The following is a 19,320-nucleotide window of genomic DNA, read 5'->3' as shown; positions in this document are numbered from 1 at the left end:
AAGTTCCAACTTGGAAGCTGCAGTACAAAATAATGTGTTAGAAAGTGAAATAGTGATAGATAAGCCTGTGCTTGTGCAGTGCAAGTTTGAAATCTTATAGGTGCATGTATTTCAGCTTCTGTTTACACTTTTTATCTAAAAACATCCTTTGATTTCATATGAAGTGGTCTATCGCCTTGCCACACTACAGCAGAATTTTTATTTTTTAATGTTATATTTTAAATGTCTTGAGAGACCAGATTTCTGTGGCGATACTAGAAACATATTGTCACAATCCACCAATTGTTACCAACAGCAGTTTTACCCTGGATATGCTTTCAAGCTGTGTGTAAGCTGAAAGCAAAAAATGGAAAATAACATTTGGAATATAATGATGGGACCTCAGGTATTAATGAAGTAGAGCTGGCTTGAGTTATGTTTATGGTTTGGCATGCTACAAGTGATTTTTTATCATAGGAACATAGTAAAAATAAACTACAAAAGTACTTGCAAACATGCTTTATTGAGCTAAAAGTTACTACCTTGAAGTATCCTCATGCAATTATTCATATTAGTATGAACAATTCATTAGTTCATACTAATTGATTAGTCCATATTAGTAAAATGAAACACATCTGTGATTACCTGCAAAGCTGAAATAAGTGAAATAGGCAAGTCTGCTGTGGCCTTCACATGGGACATTTGCTTTTGGCTTGTCAGGTTTTTTAACTATTCCGTATACATTGTTGAGGGCTGTTAAATAATAATCTGTCCTTCGATTATTGGCCCCTCAGGTGAACGTGTGCTCCATTAGGGACTGAAAAATAATATTTTAGCAGGGGAAGTAAAGGAATTATTTCTTTGGGTGCTCCCCAGGCTATAGCACACACCCCTCACCTCCGAGCATTTTCTTGAGCATCCAAGTTACTTTCAGACCTTCCACCCAGAAACTCTTGGCACCATGCACTGCCGGCAAAGCAAGAGCCAGCAAGTGGGTTCAACTCAGGTTCATAAAATTTAGCAGGAGGTGAGGAGTGCATCGTAGCAGCAGCTGGGCAGGTCATAGCACGACCAAAGAAAAAGGGGCAAAATTACGTACATGTTTTGGAGGTAAGAGTGGTGAGGGAGATCAGGATGTTTGGGAGTGGAGTTGGGTCCACTGCTGAGGTAAGGGGAGGAACACCTTTTAGAGTTGTGCATGAAATGAGAGAGGAGGATACTTTTGCCTGCTGACAGTATGCTTTTCTTTCATTTATCAGTTGCATATGCAAGGCAAAAAGGCAGTGCTGTTTTTGTTGTGGTTATTTTTCCAGTGGATCTATATTTAAATTATACTCAGAACTGAACCTGGTTGGCCAACCAAAAGCTCCTATTTTTTTATTTGTTGGTGGTTTGGTTTAGTTACTGTCTTTTTGGTTTGGGGTGGGGGGCTTTTTTTGGTTGGTGAATTTGAAATCTGGAGCTGATCTCTGATGAAGTGTTGGCAATAAGGGTTAGGCAGGTCAGAACAGAAACTTCACCTGAGTATGACAGAAATGTGAAACAAAATCTGATTCCAAATCATGATCTGTACCTTGCAATTTATACTCACTATTTACTTTAAACTTAGCTCATCACCATCACATTGTTTTAATGAGTTCCTAAGTATGTAATTGTACTAAGATTATTTAACATTATTCTCTGGTTTTATCCATAGCAACTTGTAAAGTGAAATACTTAAATACAATAACAACTTTGTAGCTGAAATCTGAATCAAGGTTGATTATTTCCTTAACTCCTTAAATCAAGATCTGGTGCTTGGTCAAAAGGTTTGTAGAGAAAAATACTGTTAAATTATATTATCAGGCAAGATTGACAAGTATTTTAGATGACTTTTTAAACCTTCTTTTCAGAAAAGTACTTAAGCCCATGTCTAACCCCTAAAACTGTAAGTAACTCAAGTTCACCGTGCCAGACTTCTTTCAGGGCATTTACTCAATATAGTAGAGGGGTTCAGTATACTGAATAGGAAACAGAGCAAATGAAGAGAAGAAAAAACAGAGAGATTTACACTTCTGTCTAGACCAAGCTCTAACTGTGGGCAGCACGGTAATGAGCATGTGCCAGAATGAGCATTAAAGTGGACAGATGCCAACTTTCTCATTGTGAGTAACCTCTTGCTGCTGGAGCCTATTCACTGGAAGGAAAAGGCAGAGCCACCAATGACTCCAGTGGTGCAAAACCAGAGCGCTCCGGAGTGGAAGAATTAGCTCATGGTGTACTTCTTGGCAAAATCCTGGAGAGTTTATAAACACAAAAAAAAATACCTTAGAATGTAATTGTTAGTGGGCCTTTGTTTAGTATGATTCGCCCTAAGCCAGGGTTGGGTCTTTCTGGTTGACTGGTTGGTTGACACTTGCCTCATGCATCATGCCATTGGATAGTGGGATCAGCATTTTCCGAAAGAGGTGCTGTGCTATGGCTTCACTTGGGATTACCAGTGGTGCCTATATGGCTCCTAATATGCCACCAGAGCAACAGCTGGGAATATATTGCGTTCACAGATGTGCCTGTTGCGTCTCTATAGAGGAACTGCACAGAAAGTCACTCCCGTTTCTTAAATGAGAACTGCTGGTGGTCTGTTTAGCCCAACTGCTAGATGCCACACGTGCAGCAGACAAAGCCAGTGCGTGCCCTGGGTGTCCCAGTCCTTCCAACTGTGCCAGGAGATGGACTTCCAGCTTTGTTCTCTGGATGGACAATTATCCTCAGGAGGGCAATCTACAGAGGTCCTTCAAAGTCCTGTTTGCCGTACGGAGAAACCTAAATGCAGATGGGTGCAGCTGCCTCAAATGTCAGCTTTGTTACAGGCCAGCAAAAGAGCTGAATTAGGTTTGTGACAGCTCCACTGGTCTGCTACCTAACACAGACCAAACCACCATGTTGACCTCTAGTCCTTGCCTATCTAGCCGTCCTTTCTAACCTGCCAGTTTTGCATATTACTGAATTGCTTTTTATACATACCTGCTTAGATAAGATGGAAATTTTCAACCGCAAAAGGCAGTAATATGTACTGACTGATTAAAAACAGATTTTTTTCCATGATACAACCTCTTAAATAAAATACAAAATTTCAGAAATGTTTAAGCAGATATCTGTAGAAGCCAGGACTTTAATAACACTGCATAAATTGTGGTTCTTTAGATGGGCTTTTTGCTTTCTCTTCATATAAATGTCTGTCATTAGTTATGTGCAAAACTCAGAACTTCAGTTTTTGGAATGAATACTTCCCAGATCTTGCTCGTGCAAGATTAGTTTAGGCATCTCGTGAGCAGGAGCTCTTGTTGGACTCCTGCTTTTAAGTACGTTCCATGTCTTGGGAGGTTGGAAGTGGATGCAGCCAGGATGCTGCAGGGCAGCTGTGCAACAGTTCAAGTCCTCCTTAGCCCCCTTCATTGCACTGGATTAGCCCATGGGGAAAAGAATGAGCTTATGAACCCTCTAGCTCTCCACAATAAGTCTTTAACGACATGCTTCAAATGCAGGGTGTCTGGTGTTTGTTGTGCTACTTTAACACTTCAGCTTCCAGTCCGACTACTGCATTGAAGCAAAAAAAAAAATAAAATCAAATACGTTGGGGCCTCAAATGGAGCTACGGTTTTGCAAACCTTTATTAACTCACCTGTCAGTCTGAGACTGGTTTTAGTTTTTAATTTAGTGAAACGCTTAATGTAGTCTTTCTTGATCCTTGATTGCTGATCATTATTCTGGTCCTTCTTTGATTAATGACTCATTAGAAATAGGGCTGAAGCAGCCCCCAGTTCGCAGCCAAGCCAACATTTGGATATCTTCTAATAGTTTAACTGAAATGGGAATTGCTAAAAATATTGCTTGTCCTATAAAGTCAGTTTTGTCACTGTCTAAACTGGGACAGAGTTCTTATAACATGTTTGAATGCCCTCAGAAAGCATTGCTTTCTCTGTTTAAAAGAAAATGTTAATTTCTTTTCATTTTTTGTATGCCCATTTCACTTTATAATACTGAAAATTACTACGCAGCGTCAGTTCTGTTGGCCTGTGTTCTTTGTAATCATAGTCCCTTTTACAGGCAGAATAGTTTTTAAGTATATATATTGTTTCTTTCCCAAACCTAATAATGCACATCAAAGGAGAACTTTTGCTGTGGTGCACTATATCTACAGCTCTAGTCCTGTCCTTTTTCCTCAGAGGCCCCAGTTGTGAAATTTCTCTTATGCTCTGAGGAAGGGAGAAGAAGCAGTGAAGGAGGACTAAAGAGCATTGCAGCAAAGCAACTCACAAGGCAGATTAGCGTAGTTAAATCAAAGGGCAGAGCTGTGGCTGCAAGTGGCAAGCACCCCGGTATATTTGAGGGCATGGCTTTGCAGAGAAGCAAAAGTGCAATTGCAGGTTTTCCCTAGAATGTTGTCCTCTCAGTTAATAAAGGTTTTATGCGGTCAAGAATCTGAAATGCTTGGCTTTCCTTTAATTTCCACAATGTCCCATTTTAAATAAGGGTTAATAAAAAAATAAGTGACATTCCTATGAAATGTGCAAATAGACCCAACTTAGTTAACATCATTTAAGTCATAGTGGCTTCAAGTGAAGCTATTTTTATTGCACTTTTAATAAAAATAGTCCTGGACAATTAATTAACAGTGCAGTATCTCATGGGTCTTTCCTTGTGATATACTGTAATCACTTGAGGTAAAAAATCTTAGTCCCCAAGAGTGTATCAACATCATAGCTGTTATTTCTTTTCACGTAGAAATGTGGAGTGCAGTTGTCAAGCTCTGCGCATTTGAGACTTGAGGTCAATCATTCCTATTAGCTGCAAATGTTACCGTTCCCTGGCTGGAGAAATACCGGGTCGAGCATGTGTATCCCATGGCAGAGTAGTCATCTGTTTCAGGACAAGAACGTAGAATAAAAATTAGCTTAAGTTTTTCCATGTGCACCTGGCATGTCCATTTAAATAAAGAACACCAAAGGAAACATTAAACTCACATACACCCAAAACCCTGCTTGATACTCTGGTAGTTCGTCTGGAATTGATTGGCAACTTTTTTAATAGGTTAGACACAAGTAGGCAGCAGGCCTAGTTCATAGGCTATGTCACCACAACGAGGTGGGAATGTAACTGGAGCACATGCAAGCATAACTTCTTCAAGTTAGGAGGAAAAAACCAGTTGCAGTGAAGATGTGGTTGCATGGACATCATTAGTGACAGGGAATATATTTATGATCTCTAGCCAGCCTGCGTGTACTAAAGACTGATCTGCCATGTCAACACCGCTAGCTTGAGTAAGGTAGGATACGATCACATTTCTGCTTTGTGGTGTTTTATTCCTCATCTCTCTTTTACTGCAGTGTAACTGTGGGGCTTTTGGTTACGCACTTTAACCAACCAAATCTGAAAATATATAACCTCTGTTTCAGTTTGACCACTTGTAAAGAGATGATGGGAGGGTGGCTGTGGTTCTCATGAAACCTATATAATTGCTGAACTTAATTTCCACTATGCAGGGCTCTGATAAGCCCAGAAGGCTCTCCAAAGTTGTTTTGTTCTTTAAACCAGGAGGTAGCCTCAAAAAAATGCTTTACTTTGGTTGGTTCTACAGCAGGAACAAAGGAAATGCAAACTGATGTCAATGTTTGCAGCCAAAAGGCTTTGTTCATGATGGATTGGATGTAAATGGCGATCAAGGCTGTCTACAAAGTGCTGTCCCACAGTGCGTGTCTTAGCATGTGCTGCAGTTTCAGTGGACTGGTTCTCAAAGCCTTCCAGTAAGCCATGAGTGGAAAATACAAATGCGTACTTATATTTACCAATGGCAGGAAAAAGAATATTTTTAATGAGAAAAAGACAGTGGCTTTACTTCAAATGGAATTTAAAATCTCATTGTAGACGATAGCTGTATGTTTTATTTTGTGGCCCTTTGAATAGACATTTTTTATGAAGCAGAAAAAAGCCTCTGAGAAGATGATCTCAGGGATGTTGTTATTTTCTCTCCTGTGACGTAAGGCAGGAGCACACAACTCAGCATTTTTCGTCTTTACAAGCTTACATTAATTTACTTTGACAGCATTTCCAACCCATATAGTAGCTTAGGACTATCTGTTTGTGCTACCTTCCTATTTCAGACAAGCAATGCTTTGCGTGAGACTGTTAATTTGGCAAAGGGCATGGGTTCACATTTGGTTTTCATAGACTGATAGATTTAAAGGCCAGAAGAGACCATTATGATCATCTAGTCTGACCTCCCACTTCAATCAGGGCACAAGCCTCACGCAATCGTTACTGCAACAAGATCGTGACTTCAGTGTGAGCCAGACAACAGCTTAAAGAAAGCATCCAGTCCTGAGTTACCTTCCTCTAATTTTTAGCATTAGTTTTTCCAACTTCAGACTCCAGTCCCTGGATCATATCATTTTATAGGCATGCAGAGTCAAAATGAAACATCATCCCCAGCTGTCTTTTTCAATTACATGTCTGTGATTTCATCTACTTGGATTTATCCCAAGATCATAGGAATATTTATGTTGTATAGTTGTCAGACCATGTTAAATGGACAGTAAGCATTTTTTTTCACTTTATACTGGATGTTGTAAAAACAGTTGCAAAGCACGCGTGGAATGTCAAGATCTTGGGCTAGGTCTGCGTTGGTATGTCAGGAAGCATTCAGCCTGGCTTTTGCTTTTTGAGAGGAGTTTGCATCCACTGGGTTAACATTCATGTAGCCTGTTCACAGAGCAAATGGACAGCAACTATTGTCCTTTTAAAAACCAACCCCTGCATTTCTAAGATCAGGTTTTAATAGATAACAATGAAAATTGGCAAGTGACAAGAAAGATAAGGAAAAGCAGGTGCAAATATTTAAGAAATCATGATTTACCTACAACATTTCCAAAAATACAGTTGTAATTTTTGTTCACCTAAGAGAAAAGGCAGTAGAAGATTAGGTGGGAGGAAGGAAGATACTTTGAATAAGCTTATTCTGCCACTCATTTTCACATGTACTCATAATGTGAGAGCACGCTTTCTCCAGACTTAAAACCTGACCACAATTCGCTATCCCAGGAATTCTGGTCTACAGCACTGGATCAATTTTTCAAGATGGCCAGAGCTCCAAGTTTGGCATTGATGTTTTACACAGCTTAGGAAGTTTCTGATGTGGGTGTGAAGTGAGTCTGCGACACTTTGGAAAGTCTGTGAGCAAACTTCTGCTTCTGAAATTTAAATGTCTTTCAGGCCCTTTCTGGCTCTCCCTATATGGAGTAAAGAAAGAGGGCAGGGCTTGAACTCTGCTTCTGGTACCTACTATCATGTGGTAGCCAAAATGGTACCATGGTCTGTATGGGAATAGAATAGGGGAAGGAACTAGAGGAAGATATTGCCAAGAGAAAATTGAGATAAACATACTGCAAGAATCGATCGAGTTTTATGACCTTTAAAACTTTCAAGTTGGGCCAGTCTTAAGAGCTGCAACATAGTACTTGCCCAGTGAAACTGGAAAGATTGGCATTAATTTCAGAAAGCAGCTGCCACATTCTTGTTATCTTGTAAAGCATTAATGTAAACTGATGTTCTTCATCAAAATTTTAACAAAATTCTGGTAATTCTTGACTTCAAAAGACCCCGATCTCTTACATACCAAACTGCATGGAAACAAAATTCCAGGATTTCCAGTATGAAAATGACAGATCAAGGAGCTAGAGCACAGGAATGCATTAACTGCAATTTTTGTAAGGCAACTCACTTGTTTAGTAGTTATCTTCCATTTTCACGGTTGGGAAATGCAGAGGACATCAAGAGACCTGAGTGAAACCATAATAATATACATGGGTTTATGTTTATATTCACCGGATAGGAAACTTTAAAATGTTGTTCTTTATCCAGGATTTGAAAATATCCTGGATATAATAATCTGTGGGTAAATAAATTTCTCTTTCAGAGAAAAATACTTACTCTTCATGTATTAATTGCCTTAGTTGAAGACACTTTGAGGTTATTTAAAATCACTGTAGTGTTCCATATCAGCTTTGAGAACATTTTTTCTTCATGGTATGTATAGGTCCCAACTGTTAGCATTTATTATGTCCCATAATACATTTTAAATTAGGCAATCTCAATCAAGAATATACATTTTTCATTTTAAACCTTTTAGTGTAAAATATCAGAACATGTACAAAATGAATATATGAGCAATAAGAAGGTACATAAATATAATTTCAAGAGCATTTGCACACTTGGATCCCCTTAGCAAACTGGTTTTTAAAGACAAAGGTTATCTGATACTGTAACTATATATGTTATTTTGACTATGCATGTGAGTCTCAGCTCTACAAAGGGACATCTAACAGCACAGCAAACATATCTTTGCAATTAAATGATCGTTCACAGTATAGCTTATGGAAATATAAGATACAGCTCAAACTGTTCAGTAAAGAATGCCCATTCTTGTTACTCTTTGTTTTAATGGGCTATAAAATAAATGCAGTGTAGAAGGTATTTTTACGGCCAGAGCTTGTGATACACGATATGCATGGCTGTGCTGGAAAGAAAATGCCAAAATTATGTACTTCAAACACCCATCACGCTTCTCAGAAGGGTTACATACATAAAGCCATCAAAGTCCTGTGCTATCTTTAATGGAACAGGACGGACTGGTCCTGCGGTGCGTACAGCATCAGCCCTGGTAAATGCCAAAGTACGTATGGTTCATCAATGAAATACTGCCAGCTTCGTTCATTTGTAGCCATATGCAAGAAGGAGTAAGGAGACTGCACGGCTGCAGAAAGGGAGGGCGAGGAACAAAGTTTTAAACCAGCATGAAATAGGCAGGCAGGGCCAGAAAACAAACACACACACAGAGTTAACGGTAGCCGCAGGGACTTAAGCGATGGAATAGATACGTCGGGGGGAAAAGTAGTAGTGTGAAGAAAAAAAGCCTGTTAATAAAAGATGAGGAGGGATGAAATTAATGAGAGCTCTGCAGAGACACTACAGCCCTTGTGGGGGGAGAAGCACAGGGCCCAGTTCTGGTATTCTTGTTCCGTACTTCCTAGATACTGGGGACTGCTCGGAGGACAAAGTACAATTAAAAGGCAGGGACTCTCAGCCTGTCAGGAATACTAAGCAAGGGACTAGTCTCACACACTTGCATAGGTGAATAACTATGAGAAACAGCTCGTCATGCCAGAAGTCCCCAGGTTTATTCAAAATGAAATATGTGCCCCTCAAGTCACTGAAATAAATGAGTGTTTACAGTCAGGACTCTTTAATGGCTTGCTGCCTTTTTTCCTTCTTTTTTATGTACTTAAGTTATATTGACAGGGCTTTTTTGTATCTCTGCATTTTATGCAAAAAAAAGGACTTTTTTATGCCCATGTGCTTCCAGAAGATGCAATTTCATGCAAAATGAAATCTTGCAGCTATCTTGGGATGCGTAGTAAAAAATGAGGAGCCGGTAGCTGCAAGTTCCATGGTGCATGGCATGGTCCTGGTCCCAAGGCAGCCAGACCAGGGTGCAGGTCACAGCCATCACAGACCTCCTCCTCCTCATGTGCTTGGATTTTCTTCCTGGGGATACGGAGGGGAGAAGGGAGGCTGAAGGTGTTGTTGCTAGATCCCAATCTCACGTGCAATTGCACAGTGGCCAGGATGCAGCCTCAGATCTGGAAGCTGGAAAGCACTCTGCCATCCCACAGTTGCAGATATTTATTGCAACCATAATCAGTTGATGAACACAGACACAAGTCGCAAGTTCTCTCTGAAGAACAGTTAGTGAAGGCACAATTTATGAATGATTTCATTCTTATGTGTAGAGAGGATGTTTTTCTTTAGAATTATTTATTAAAAAATATAACTCTACCGAACTAGGGAATTAAATCAGTTAGATGCTGATCCATCTACTGGGTCCTTACAAGTACAGACCCAAAGGGGCAAGTGCTCAGAGACCTCAGTTAGCAGCAGGCTTTTAAATTCAGATATTGAAATTCAGATGACTGAGAGCAGGAAATAAGGAGTCAAAAAGTGGTCTCAGTCAAAATAAACCGCTTTTTTTTCGTGAAACATTTTTAGCTTCCCTGCTCTCTCCTTACTCCTTTCCCTGCCCCCCGCCCCCCGACTAAGCCTAATTGCTTAATCTAGTTTTTAATAGGTCCTTAGAAACTCTATTTTCTAGAACTTTTATTTTGAACATTTCTGCTCTCTTGTCTTGTCATACTTGATGCATGGACAAAACATCCGATGGAGCATATAAAAATTAGTTTCATCTTCATACCTGTGTAATTACAAAATTCAGATCCTGAAAATATATCCATTTTTCAACTGTTCACCTAAACATTAAATTCTTCAAAATGCTAACGTGTTCTTTTCTTTCTTTTTGACAGCAAAATTTGGAGAGTAACCTCACCAACCTTATTAAGAGGAATACTGAACTGGAAACTCTTTTGGCGAAACTCATTCAGACCTGTCAACATGTAGAAGTGAGTACTGACCTCCATTTGAAATACTTGTAAACTTAATTACGTTCACTTCCAGCATTCAGGAACAAAACTTAAAAAAAAAAAAAGCAACAAGCGCAGAACTAAATTTAAATAGTGGTAAACTGATTTGGAGCTTTTTCACTGGTAAGTGGTATTCTGAATACAGATGAACCTCCTTTACATTCCTTCCTATCCCTTTTCAATTATGATATGCTTGTATGGCCCCCGCCACTGCTATACTTGAGCACATCAGTCACTATCTGTAACGGGTTTATCTTTTTGGGTCATTTGTCAGGTAGAGTAATATTTACAGGTGGAAAACTAAGGCAAAGAACCAGATTCACAATGATATTTAGGTTTCTATCTACCACTGATATTTTTTTTCATCAGAATTAAGAATCTAAAAACATTTGTGGACTCAAAAGTCATACATGAAATATATTTATCTTCAGAAGAAGAAGGATGCTTACAGGCTTTTGAGTTGCCTCAGTTACATATTGCACTTCGAGTATCACAGAAAATCTTTAGCAAGGAGGGATTTGAATCCATATTTCCCCAAGATCTGGGGGATTTTTTAGGTGGTCCCATGGAGGCTGCTGCCCTACATGCAAATTAAAATAATCAAAGACTAATTCAGCTATAGGAGATCACACAGGAAGAGATCAGATTCCAAAACAGATTATTTTTTAGCAAAACTTTTCTTTTTACTTTTTGCCATGTGGTAAGACCTTTTCAGCTCCTTATAGTACATTCAGGTTCAACAAAGCCAAGCCCACTATGAACAAAAAGCTTCCATATCATAAAAAAACTTGCAAAAAACAACATGAGTTTATGCTTTCTGCCAGTAAATATCACACAAACATCTCCCTGACATCAAAACTTTATCACCAGTGCTTTCCTTGTTGTCTGTCTCAGCCATGAGTCCCAGGTGACACACCAGATACAAAATAGTTTTACCCCTTCTCCAGGTAAATTGTGGCTGAGAAACACTAGAAGACTAGGAAAGGCTCAACAGCATGAGGCACATGTGCTTGTTGACAGGTATACTGGATTCACTGAGATAGACCAAGTTCATCATTTGCAGTGCTACCAGTATTCATAAGTTCTAAACTCAATTTAAGGTGGCATGGGGAAGTTAATGAGGTAGGAATCAGAGGAGCTGGCACAACACAAATACTGCTGATTTAGAGTGGAACAAGCTTTCGACGTCGATCACAGAGAATAGGTATTTTCAGTTCAACAGCTAATTACTACTCAGATTAACAGGGAAAACTTATTTTCCCTGTGAAAAATGGTTGGGTTTTTGTTTGTGTGACAATGGTGCCTGTTGACAGGCTTCTGCACAGGACCATTTCACTTCTGACTGCACTGCAATTCCTGCAGCAGCCTCGTTTATTCAGAGAAGGGTGCACTGTATTTTCCTAGCAGACAGGCAGCATTAAATAATAATAATGTTGTGTAGAAAAGGTATTCCACTTTGAGTACAGTTGTCTGTATATGTGAAAGGAAGCCAGGTTTCTTCACCAGCGTTACCTGAGGAATAGCTCTGGGGAATTTGGGAGAGGAAGGTAGCACTGTTTCAGTGCTTCTAAAACATGGATATACTTTAAGAGAAAGTTAGCTGTGACATAAACTGCTGTAATACAGCCACCTGCCAGCTCTGCAGAAAGGCACTTGGTTTTTAGCGAAGCCTTTTCCTTCCTTATAAAGTCCTATGGAAGTTCTCCATAGGGCTTCTTCATTTCTGTCTTTTTCAGACTAAAATTCAGTAACGTAATTAAGCCCAAGAGCAACTTTTGCTTGTGAATAGATTCAAAGTCAGATCTTGAAAATTGGCATCTGTGTAAGTACCTTGTTGACTGTGGTAATGGCACGTGCTGCAGATAAAAAGGAAAAAAAAAGTCCACCCAAAAAACCCAAAGCAACCAAAACCAAACCAAAACACAAACCAAAACAAAAAAAACCAAGACGGTTCCTCCAAAGAGATCATCTTATCCATTTTTTCTATCCGCTCCACCTCTGTGGAGCCTCACTGACGCCATGGGGCTCAACAAAACCATGAAAGTCTCTCCACAGTATGGGCCATGAGGTGCACGGTTTGAGTTCTTTGTATGGGCAGCAATAACATCAGGCAGAACAACTGTAGTATCAGCTGGAACGACTGGAGTAGGTAATGAGAGACAGAGACAAGGCACGTTTTCTTCCTCTTTATGTAAAACTCAGAGCAAAACCCATGAAGCAGATGGGCTCAGGACAGCATAAGGCTTCTTCTTCATTGGTGGCCTATGTCCAGGATGGGCTAGATCTGGAAAATTTAAAATCGCTCCTCTGTAATTCTGCACTATATTACCAACTCTAAAGTTTAGTATTACAAAAAATCCAACTTGTTCAACTGGTAACAGATGCGCTACTGTCCCTGGAGTCCTGTTTTAGAAAATTTCTCTGTAGACATAAAGCAATAGCAGCAAAGTTCTTAATGAATTCCTACCACGTTTTATTCATCAAATTAGTCTAATTAGCATTTAAATTAGCTAAAAATTAAGAAGTGAGCTTCAGTCAAAACCCTGGACCTAGGCCACGCTGGAAATCGGGCAAGTGGGGATGTGGAAGTAAACTTTAAAGCTATCTCTGTTTCTCAGAGCTCTGTGAAAACTTCAGATATGGTGTGAACATCTCCAACGTTAGAGAAGCTGAGGCTTAGACAGATTTTTAAAAAGTCAGTAGGCTTTCTTTCTTTCTTTCTTTCTTTCTTTGTGCTGGTTTGTGACAGAAATTCATCCTAAACCAGGAACACATATGAAGCAAACAGTATGTTGGTTGTAACATTAATGTTACAAATTTAAAATCATAAAATATCAGGAAAAGAAAAGCTGAAGTTTCCAATGACTGTATTAGCATTGCCAAATGAACTCACTCAAAGGTTGAAACTGAACAGATAGTTAAATTAATGGGAAATGCTTTCTTTTTCATTTTTTGATACAATATATTACAGATAATGATGTAAAATATATAGTATACAATTTGTAAACATGTGAAAACATAGGTAGTATACTTTAAAAACTGCTGTTACAGACTTTGATTTTCCTTACATAATTTTAAATAATTTTAATAATGTTATTTTAATGTTGATTTAGATTTGGGGGGGTTTAAAACCAGTTGAAAAAAAGAAAAGAAGCTTTGGGTGTCACACATAATTTAAACTTTGAAAAACAAGGAAGGAAAGGAAAGGAAATTGTTATTCCTTCTGTTGATGTTACGAAGTTTTTATTAAGGGATATATAAACTTTAAAAAAAGCTATGCTAATTAACATTTATTTGTAGAAATAAATGGTAACGTTTTTTAAAACCTTTGTTGTGTCATAAACCAAAAAAATTCAATATTACATAAAAAATGAAAAAGGAATTACTTTTTTGGCTTTTGATACGGAGCAGAAGCTGATATTTCCAAAAATGAACAATAAACAGGCTTTGTGTCTTTTGCACAAATGAATCCTCACCAGCCAAACCAAACGTTGTCGCAGAGCCACTGTTTCTCATCAGCAAAGTGAGCTGTTAATGGCTTCCCAGAAACCAGCTTCACTCCAGATTAATTATCTACCCATACACCCGTCCCATCAGGCAATTGTAACTTCATCGATAGCAAAGGCCATATCCCAATCTCTCTGTGCTTTAAAACTAATGTTTATTCCCTTCTGGAAGAGAGTTATTTTCACTTTTTGCTCACCCGAGCAGGCAAGGACCGGTCAGGGATGTTCGTTATCTGGAAGCTGGATGCCTTCCAGCCCCCGGGGAGGGGGGATCTGGGGCTGCATTTCATCGCAGCAACGGAGGCATAAATCTTGCCTATTTTTAGATGGAGTTTATCAATTTATGACAGGATTTATCCTGATGGGGAACCTGATCTTGGGAGACTTAAGAAGTCCACTTCCAGTCTTGGATTCCTGTGGGTGGTTCTGGGCATATCGGCAGGAAATCTTTTGTGAATAAATCAAGCCAAACGTGTATTTTTTACTGCTTTAAGTACAGTGGAGATATTATTAAGCATTTTACAGTAATAATAATTTTAATATTGGAATGTCTGATTTCATGCCTCTTATGAAAGTATAGTCTGTGCTAATACTTCATGGTAATGCTTAATTTTAAAAATCCCTTTTTCTCAAAGGGAGCCACACCCTGAAAAGTGAGTGCTTGAGACTGTAACAATCCTTTTCGTCCCAAATCTTTCTGTTTTGTTAGGACCACCTGGCACAGTGGTTTTGCTCACCTTTCAGACGCATCCCTAACATGTTTTTTGTTTCACACTCTTTTTGTCCACCTTTCCACTCTCCCTTCCTCTGTAATCCTGTCATTTCTTGGTTTTGCAGAACCCCGATGGCTGTTAATCAGGAAGGTTTTGTTTTCCTTCCTTGGAGACGACGGCAGGTCTACAACATTGTGCCTTCGGCCAGGCTGCTTTCTGCAGAGCACCCCCTCGCTCGGGGCAGCTTGCTGGGTTGGCCCTGGTGAGCCAGCTCTGCTCCTCACACTGTTTAGGGAAGGCAGCTGTGGCTGCCTCCCCAGGAACAGCAGGCTTGGCCGCGTAAAAAGATATATGGATTCATAGGACAAAATATAGTTTTCTCTACAAACTGAGAAAATGGAATAAAAATGGCTACTAGTCTGAAATACATTTATTTGTAGTCCTAGTCCACAGCATTCACGCATTTCATAGTATCTGTAGAAAACTTTTTTAAAAGCATTAAAAACTGTCCTGGAGAATTTTATCTTTAAATTCTGTGGACATTCACCCAACGAGGGAGCCCTCTAGCATGTGGCTAAATCAGCATGTGGCTCTTAAAAGTCCATAAAAATGCCCGTGCGTGTCAGGAAAGCAGCTACTTAATTCTGGAGCTGTTATAAGGGGAGGATGTTTGAGGGAAAAGGAAGTAATGTAAATATTTATGCTTTGGCATAAATTAACAGTCTAGGTACAAGCCTTCTACCTCAGCTGAGGGTTAAGACGCTCTAGCTGGATCCAGTCCCACTGGGTAGAACAAGGATGCAATAATTTGCTTGTAACAAACGTGCTAGACAAATTGCTCGTGTGGACATCTGAAAAGTGCTGTAGGAGCCTTGGATAAATTTTACAAAACCAGTTGTAAAATTGGGATTGACAGGCCTAGGATATGGCAATATAGGTTGATCCCTGGGTGATAGCATCCCTGTGGCCATACCAACCCACTGCCAGCTCTCCCTTCTTCCCACCATGTGCTGGAGGGGTCTCAGCACCCCGGGGTGGTCTTTGGCAGGACTCCCCAGTGCCTGCCACTTGCAAGGCAATGGGGGCCACATCCTGCTCTGCTGGCCTGTGCCTTTTCCAGCTGTATGCAACTCCGGATTTAGCCACTTCTCTGTTGAATCAGGGAAGGATTTAATCCTGTAAGCGCTTAGGTTCTCCCCTTGCTTTTAGTGTCACAGGTTTCTCTGGCTGACAAAGTGCGATGTCACAGCAAGTCTGCTTCTTTTTGTCATAGTTTCCAAGGCACATTGCTTCTGTGAATGTGTGAGGCTACTACAAACATCTTTTAGATCGTGACATTATTTGGCATAAGGCACAAATTTGAGCATGAGCCTCTTTTGCCAGTTACTTTTTTCTAAGCAATTTGAGTTTTGTTTCTGGACTTTCTTCTCATCTCTTCTAGGAAACATATGATTAAACGTCTGTTATATAGTCAATACCATGAAGCTTCTCTCATCTGTTAGGCAGAAACATAATCTGAACTCAGCTGGAGGAAAAATTGGAGCAATTATCTAGGGGGGAGGGTAAAGGAAATAGGTTTTGCTTGTAGACAGCTTTATAACATCTGTATCTCAGTCTTTCTGTTTGTTTTGTTTTGTTTTCAGTTCACCAAACGTCATAGGAAGCAAATTCTGGGCACCACTGCAAAATCATTTTTGGTTGTATAAAGAAGGGAAGGCGTTTTTCCTCTAACTGTGTAACCCTCAAACTGCTGCATCCTTTGCTTTGTGATGCAGCATGATGGAAATGCTCAGTTTCTAGCTCACTTCTAAAGATGTGCTGCAGGCTAAATCTTAGCATAATGTTCCCAGTCCAAAATTGTTTTTACGTGTGTCGAAGGGTGTTTTTGATAGCCATGTTATATAATCACCTGCAAAAAAAAGAGGAGTCTATTGAAAGACCCTTTATTTCACTGGCGCAGATACTGAACACTCACACGTATCAGACACATTTTAAATCAGTGTAACAACAGTAGTGCAAAAGTGATGAAGAGAAGATGGCAGCACCTGGAAAATCCTGCTGTCTTTTTTTGTGTGGCTGATCAAAAAGAAATGAGCCAAATAGGAAAATTATATAGATAATGAAAATTTGAGTTTCTGGTAAGACTTCAGCTGCAAGATAGTTTCTTCAAATTTTGCGACAAAATGTTTCCATCAGTTTTTATATAAGATATATACAGCATTTCTGTCACTTGAGGGACAGCAAAATCAAAACTCAGCTGTCAGGGTGATTCCCTGAGGACACTCAAACAATAAAGAGGCTTTGTCTGTGACAATAAAAAAACCAGTGAGTACTCTCTTTTCACTAAGTTCCATGGTACTCACTCCTTCTTGAGATTTGGGACAATCTCAGTCAAAGCCCCCATAAACTGAGAAGTTCTCATTAGGAAAATGTAGGTGGAAAGCCCGTGTGTAAATCCTGGTGTCTGAACCACAGCAAGTGGCTTTTGTAGTCATACAAAGGGGACTAGTAGTAGTTTGGAATAAGGAATCTACTTTGCTGGGGGTATTTTCAGGTAGTAGGAAAGGGGCAATGGGTTAAATAAGTGTTTACCATCACTGTGAAATATGTGGGGCAGATAACTTGGAAAGTAGCTCCACTGAAATTTGCTTTTTCTTCTGTCCCTGTGTCTTCCATTTTTGAGAAGGTACTTGTTCAGCAGCTAAATTTATTTACTATATTTAAGTGCTAGAAGTAACTGACATTTTTTGATTTGTGAAATAGACAGGAAAATACGACTTGAAGGAAATTGGGAGTTCTTACTCTCAGTAAGAGACTCATTAGCAAACTTCATGATGTGCATAAAACCCTAAGGAGGATTTTACAGCATTTTTTTCCTAAGACAGTTTCTAATGAGAGAGGGTACAAGAGACACTTTCTCTATTAACATTATTTAGATGAAATATATGGCATGATCTACATTTGATTTCTAATTACTTTAGTTCTACATTTAATTCCACTCTCATAAAAGTTGATTTCATTCAATAAAAATCTCAGGTAAGCTTTAGTCAGAGTCTTAATTTTATATAGTGTTAGAGAAAAGAGAAACTTCAGAGATAAAAACTGACAAAACATGCTTCATGGCATATGGCAATATGGAATATTCATTCAAGGATGTCCTAAGATGCATGTCCAGTAAGCCCTATCCTAGTAGTCAAATATTATTTGCCTAAAGAATTATTTAATTGCTTTCACAAAATACTAATTAAATGTATAATTGATCCTATATGTAGAGAGAGAGAACTGCAGCACTTACGTGTACATTTTATGTATAGATGAGGCACGTGCTAGAATATGTTACTGCACCTACAAATGTTTTGTGACTTCTGGAAATTGGAATCATAATTATGATAACAAGTCATGTGGATTGTATATAAGCTAATAGCGGTGCTTGGCATTGCCTGTGAGGGTGGCCAGTTCCCGATCACTCCATCTCTCCATTTGTCTCACATCCATACATGTGTGTGTGTTAATATTCTTGTTAGACTGATATTCCTGCAACTCTTTGTCCTTAGACTAGAAAATGGGGTTTAGTTCACTGTTAATCACTGGTTAACTAATGTGGCAGGTGATATTTTGTGCCTGACATCAGAGAATATAACTTGTGACTCAAAATGTTGTTACTTTTTGGAACTCTCTGTCTTTGAGACATTCACCTTTATGGGAACAAAATAGTTCCGAGTTCCTCCTTCTTCTGCCTAACATAAATAGCTAAACAGCAATTAAAGCAGCAAGGAGACCAAAGGCATTGGTCCTCTAGTTAATATGTTAAACGCTAGGCTAAAGACCCCACATCCTGGATGAGAGTTTTAAGTATTGAACTGTTGGTTACAAGGACACTGGCTTCATCTTCATCAAAGGATGGGCAGTCCTTTGAACTCCCGTGATTATTTAATTGTTTTGTTTTTCCACCCTAAATGAAACACACTAAGTGGAATATTTTGCTCAACGTGAAACAAAGGCTTGATGTCAGCAAGAAAAGCAAAATAAAAACAACAAATAAGTAAATATTGTTCAATTAAAAAAATATTTCCATTATTTAGATTCAAAGAAAGGACTAACATAAAGGACAAAAATAATGACAGAAAATAAATTATTAACATGACTCTTTTACGGCTTCTTAAAACCCCACATACCTCTTAGGGCTTAGTTTCACAAACAGCTTAATCTGATCTTAAGCCTCATTGCTGCCAAAAGTCTCCCCACCTCTGCTTCTGCCTTCCCCGTTGGGCCCACGTGAGCCATTTCCCCAGGTGGCCGCACTGGCTTCTGCGGATGGAAGGAAAATGGGGAATACTTTTTTTCTTTTTTGGCAGTATGATCCCAGAGCAGCTTAACCCAGTTGTGAAACTGCGGTTTGTCTCTCAACAAATGTCTTTTCTCCAGTGTGATTTCCTATCCTGAGAAATGTCAGCTATAGTTCCAACATGACGCTGCATTTGTGTTTTATAAAAACAATACTTGGTTCATTGAAGCAAGCCTGGTCGACGGGCTTTACAGCTGTCAGCATAAGCATCTCTGGAGTAGCTGTTTATAAGAACTTTCCAGATCATCTGAGTTTAACATTGTTTATGT

At 39.2% G+C, this 19,320-nt stretch overlaps 1 protein-coding gene across 3 annotated transcripts in view; it reads left to right on the top strand.

The window, feature by feature from the left end:
* The window catches only part of MID1 (midline 1), a 248,295-nt gene that overhangs the window by 192,970 nt on the left and 36,005 nt on the right, over window positions 1-19,320 (top strand). For all 3 annotated transcript variants that reach the window (XM_049834645.1, XM_049834644.1, XM_049834647.1), the window contains exon 3: window positions 10,371-10,466. In XM_049834645.1, the coding sequence (XP_049690602.1) occupies window positions 10,371-10,466 (96 nt within the window). The remainder of the gene's footprint in view (window positions 1-10,370; window positions 10,467-19,320) is intronic.

The sequence above is a fragment of the Accipiter gentilis genome, chromosome 31 (assembly GCF_929443795.1).
Source record: "Accipiter gentilis chromosome 31, bAccGen1.1, whole genome shotgun sequence".
Taxonomy (NCBI): Eukaryota; Metazoa; Chordata; class Aves; order Accipitriformes; family Accipitridae; genus Astur; species Astur gentilis.
This window is presented reverse-complemented; position numbering and strand designations above follow the sequence as displayed.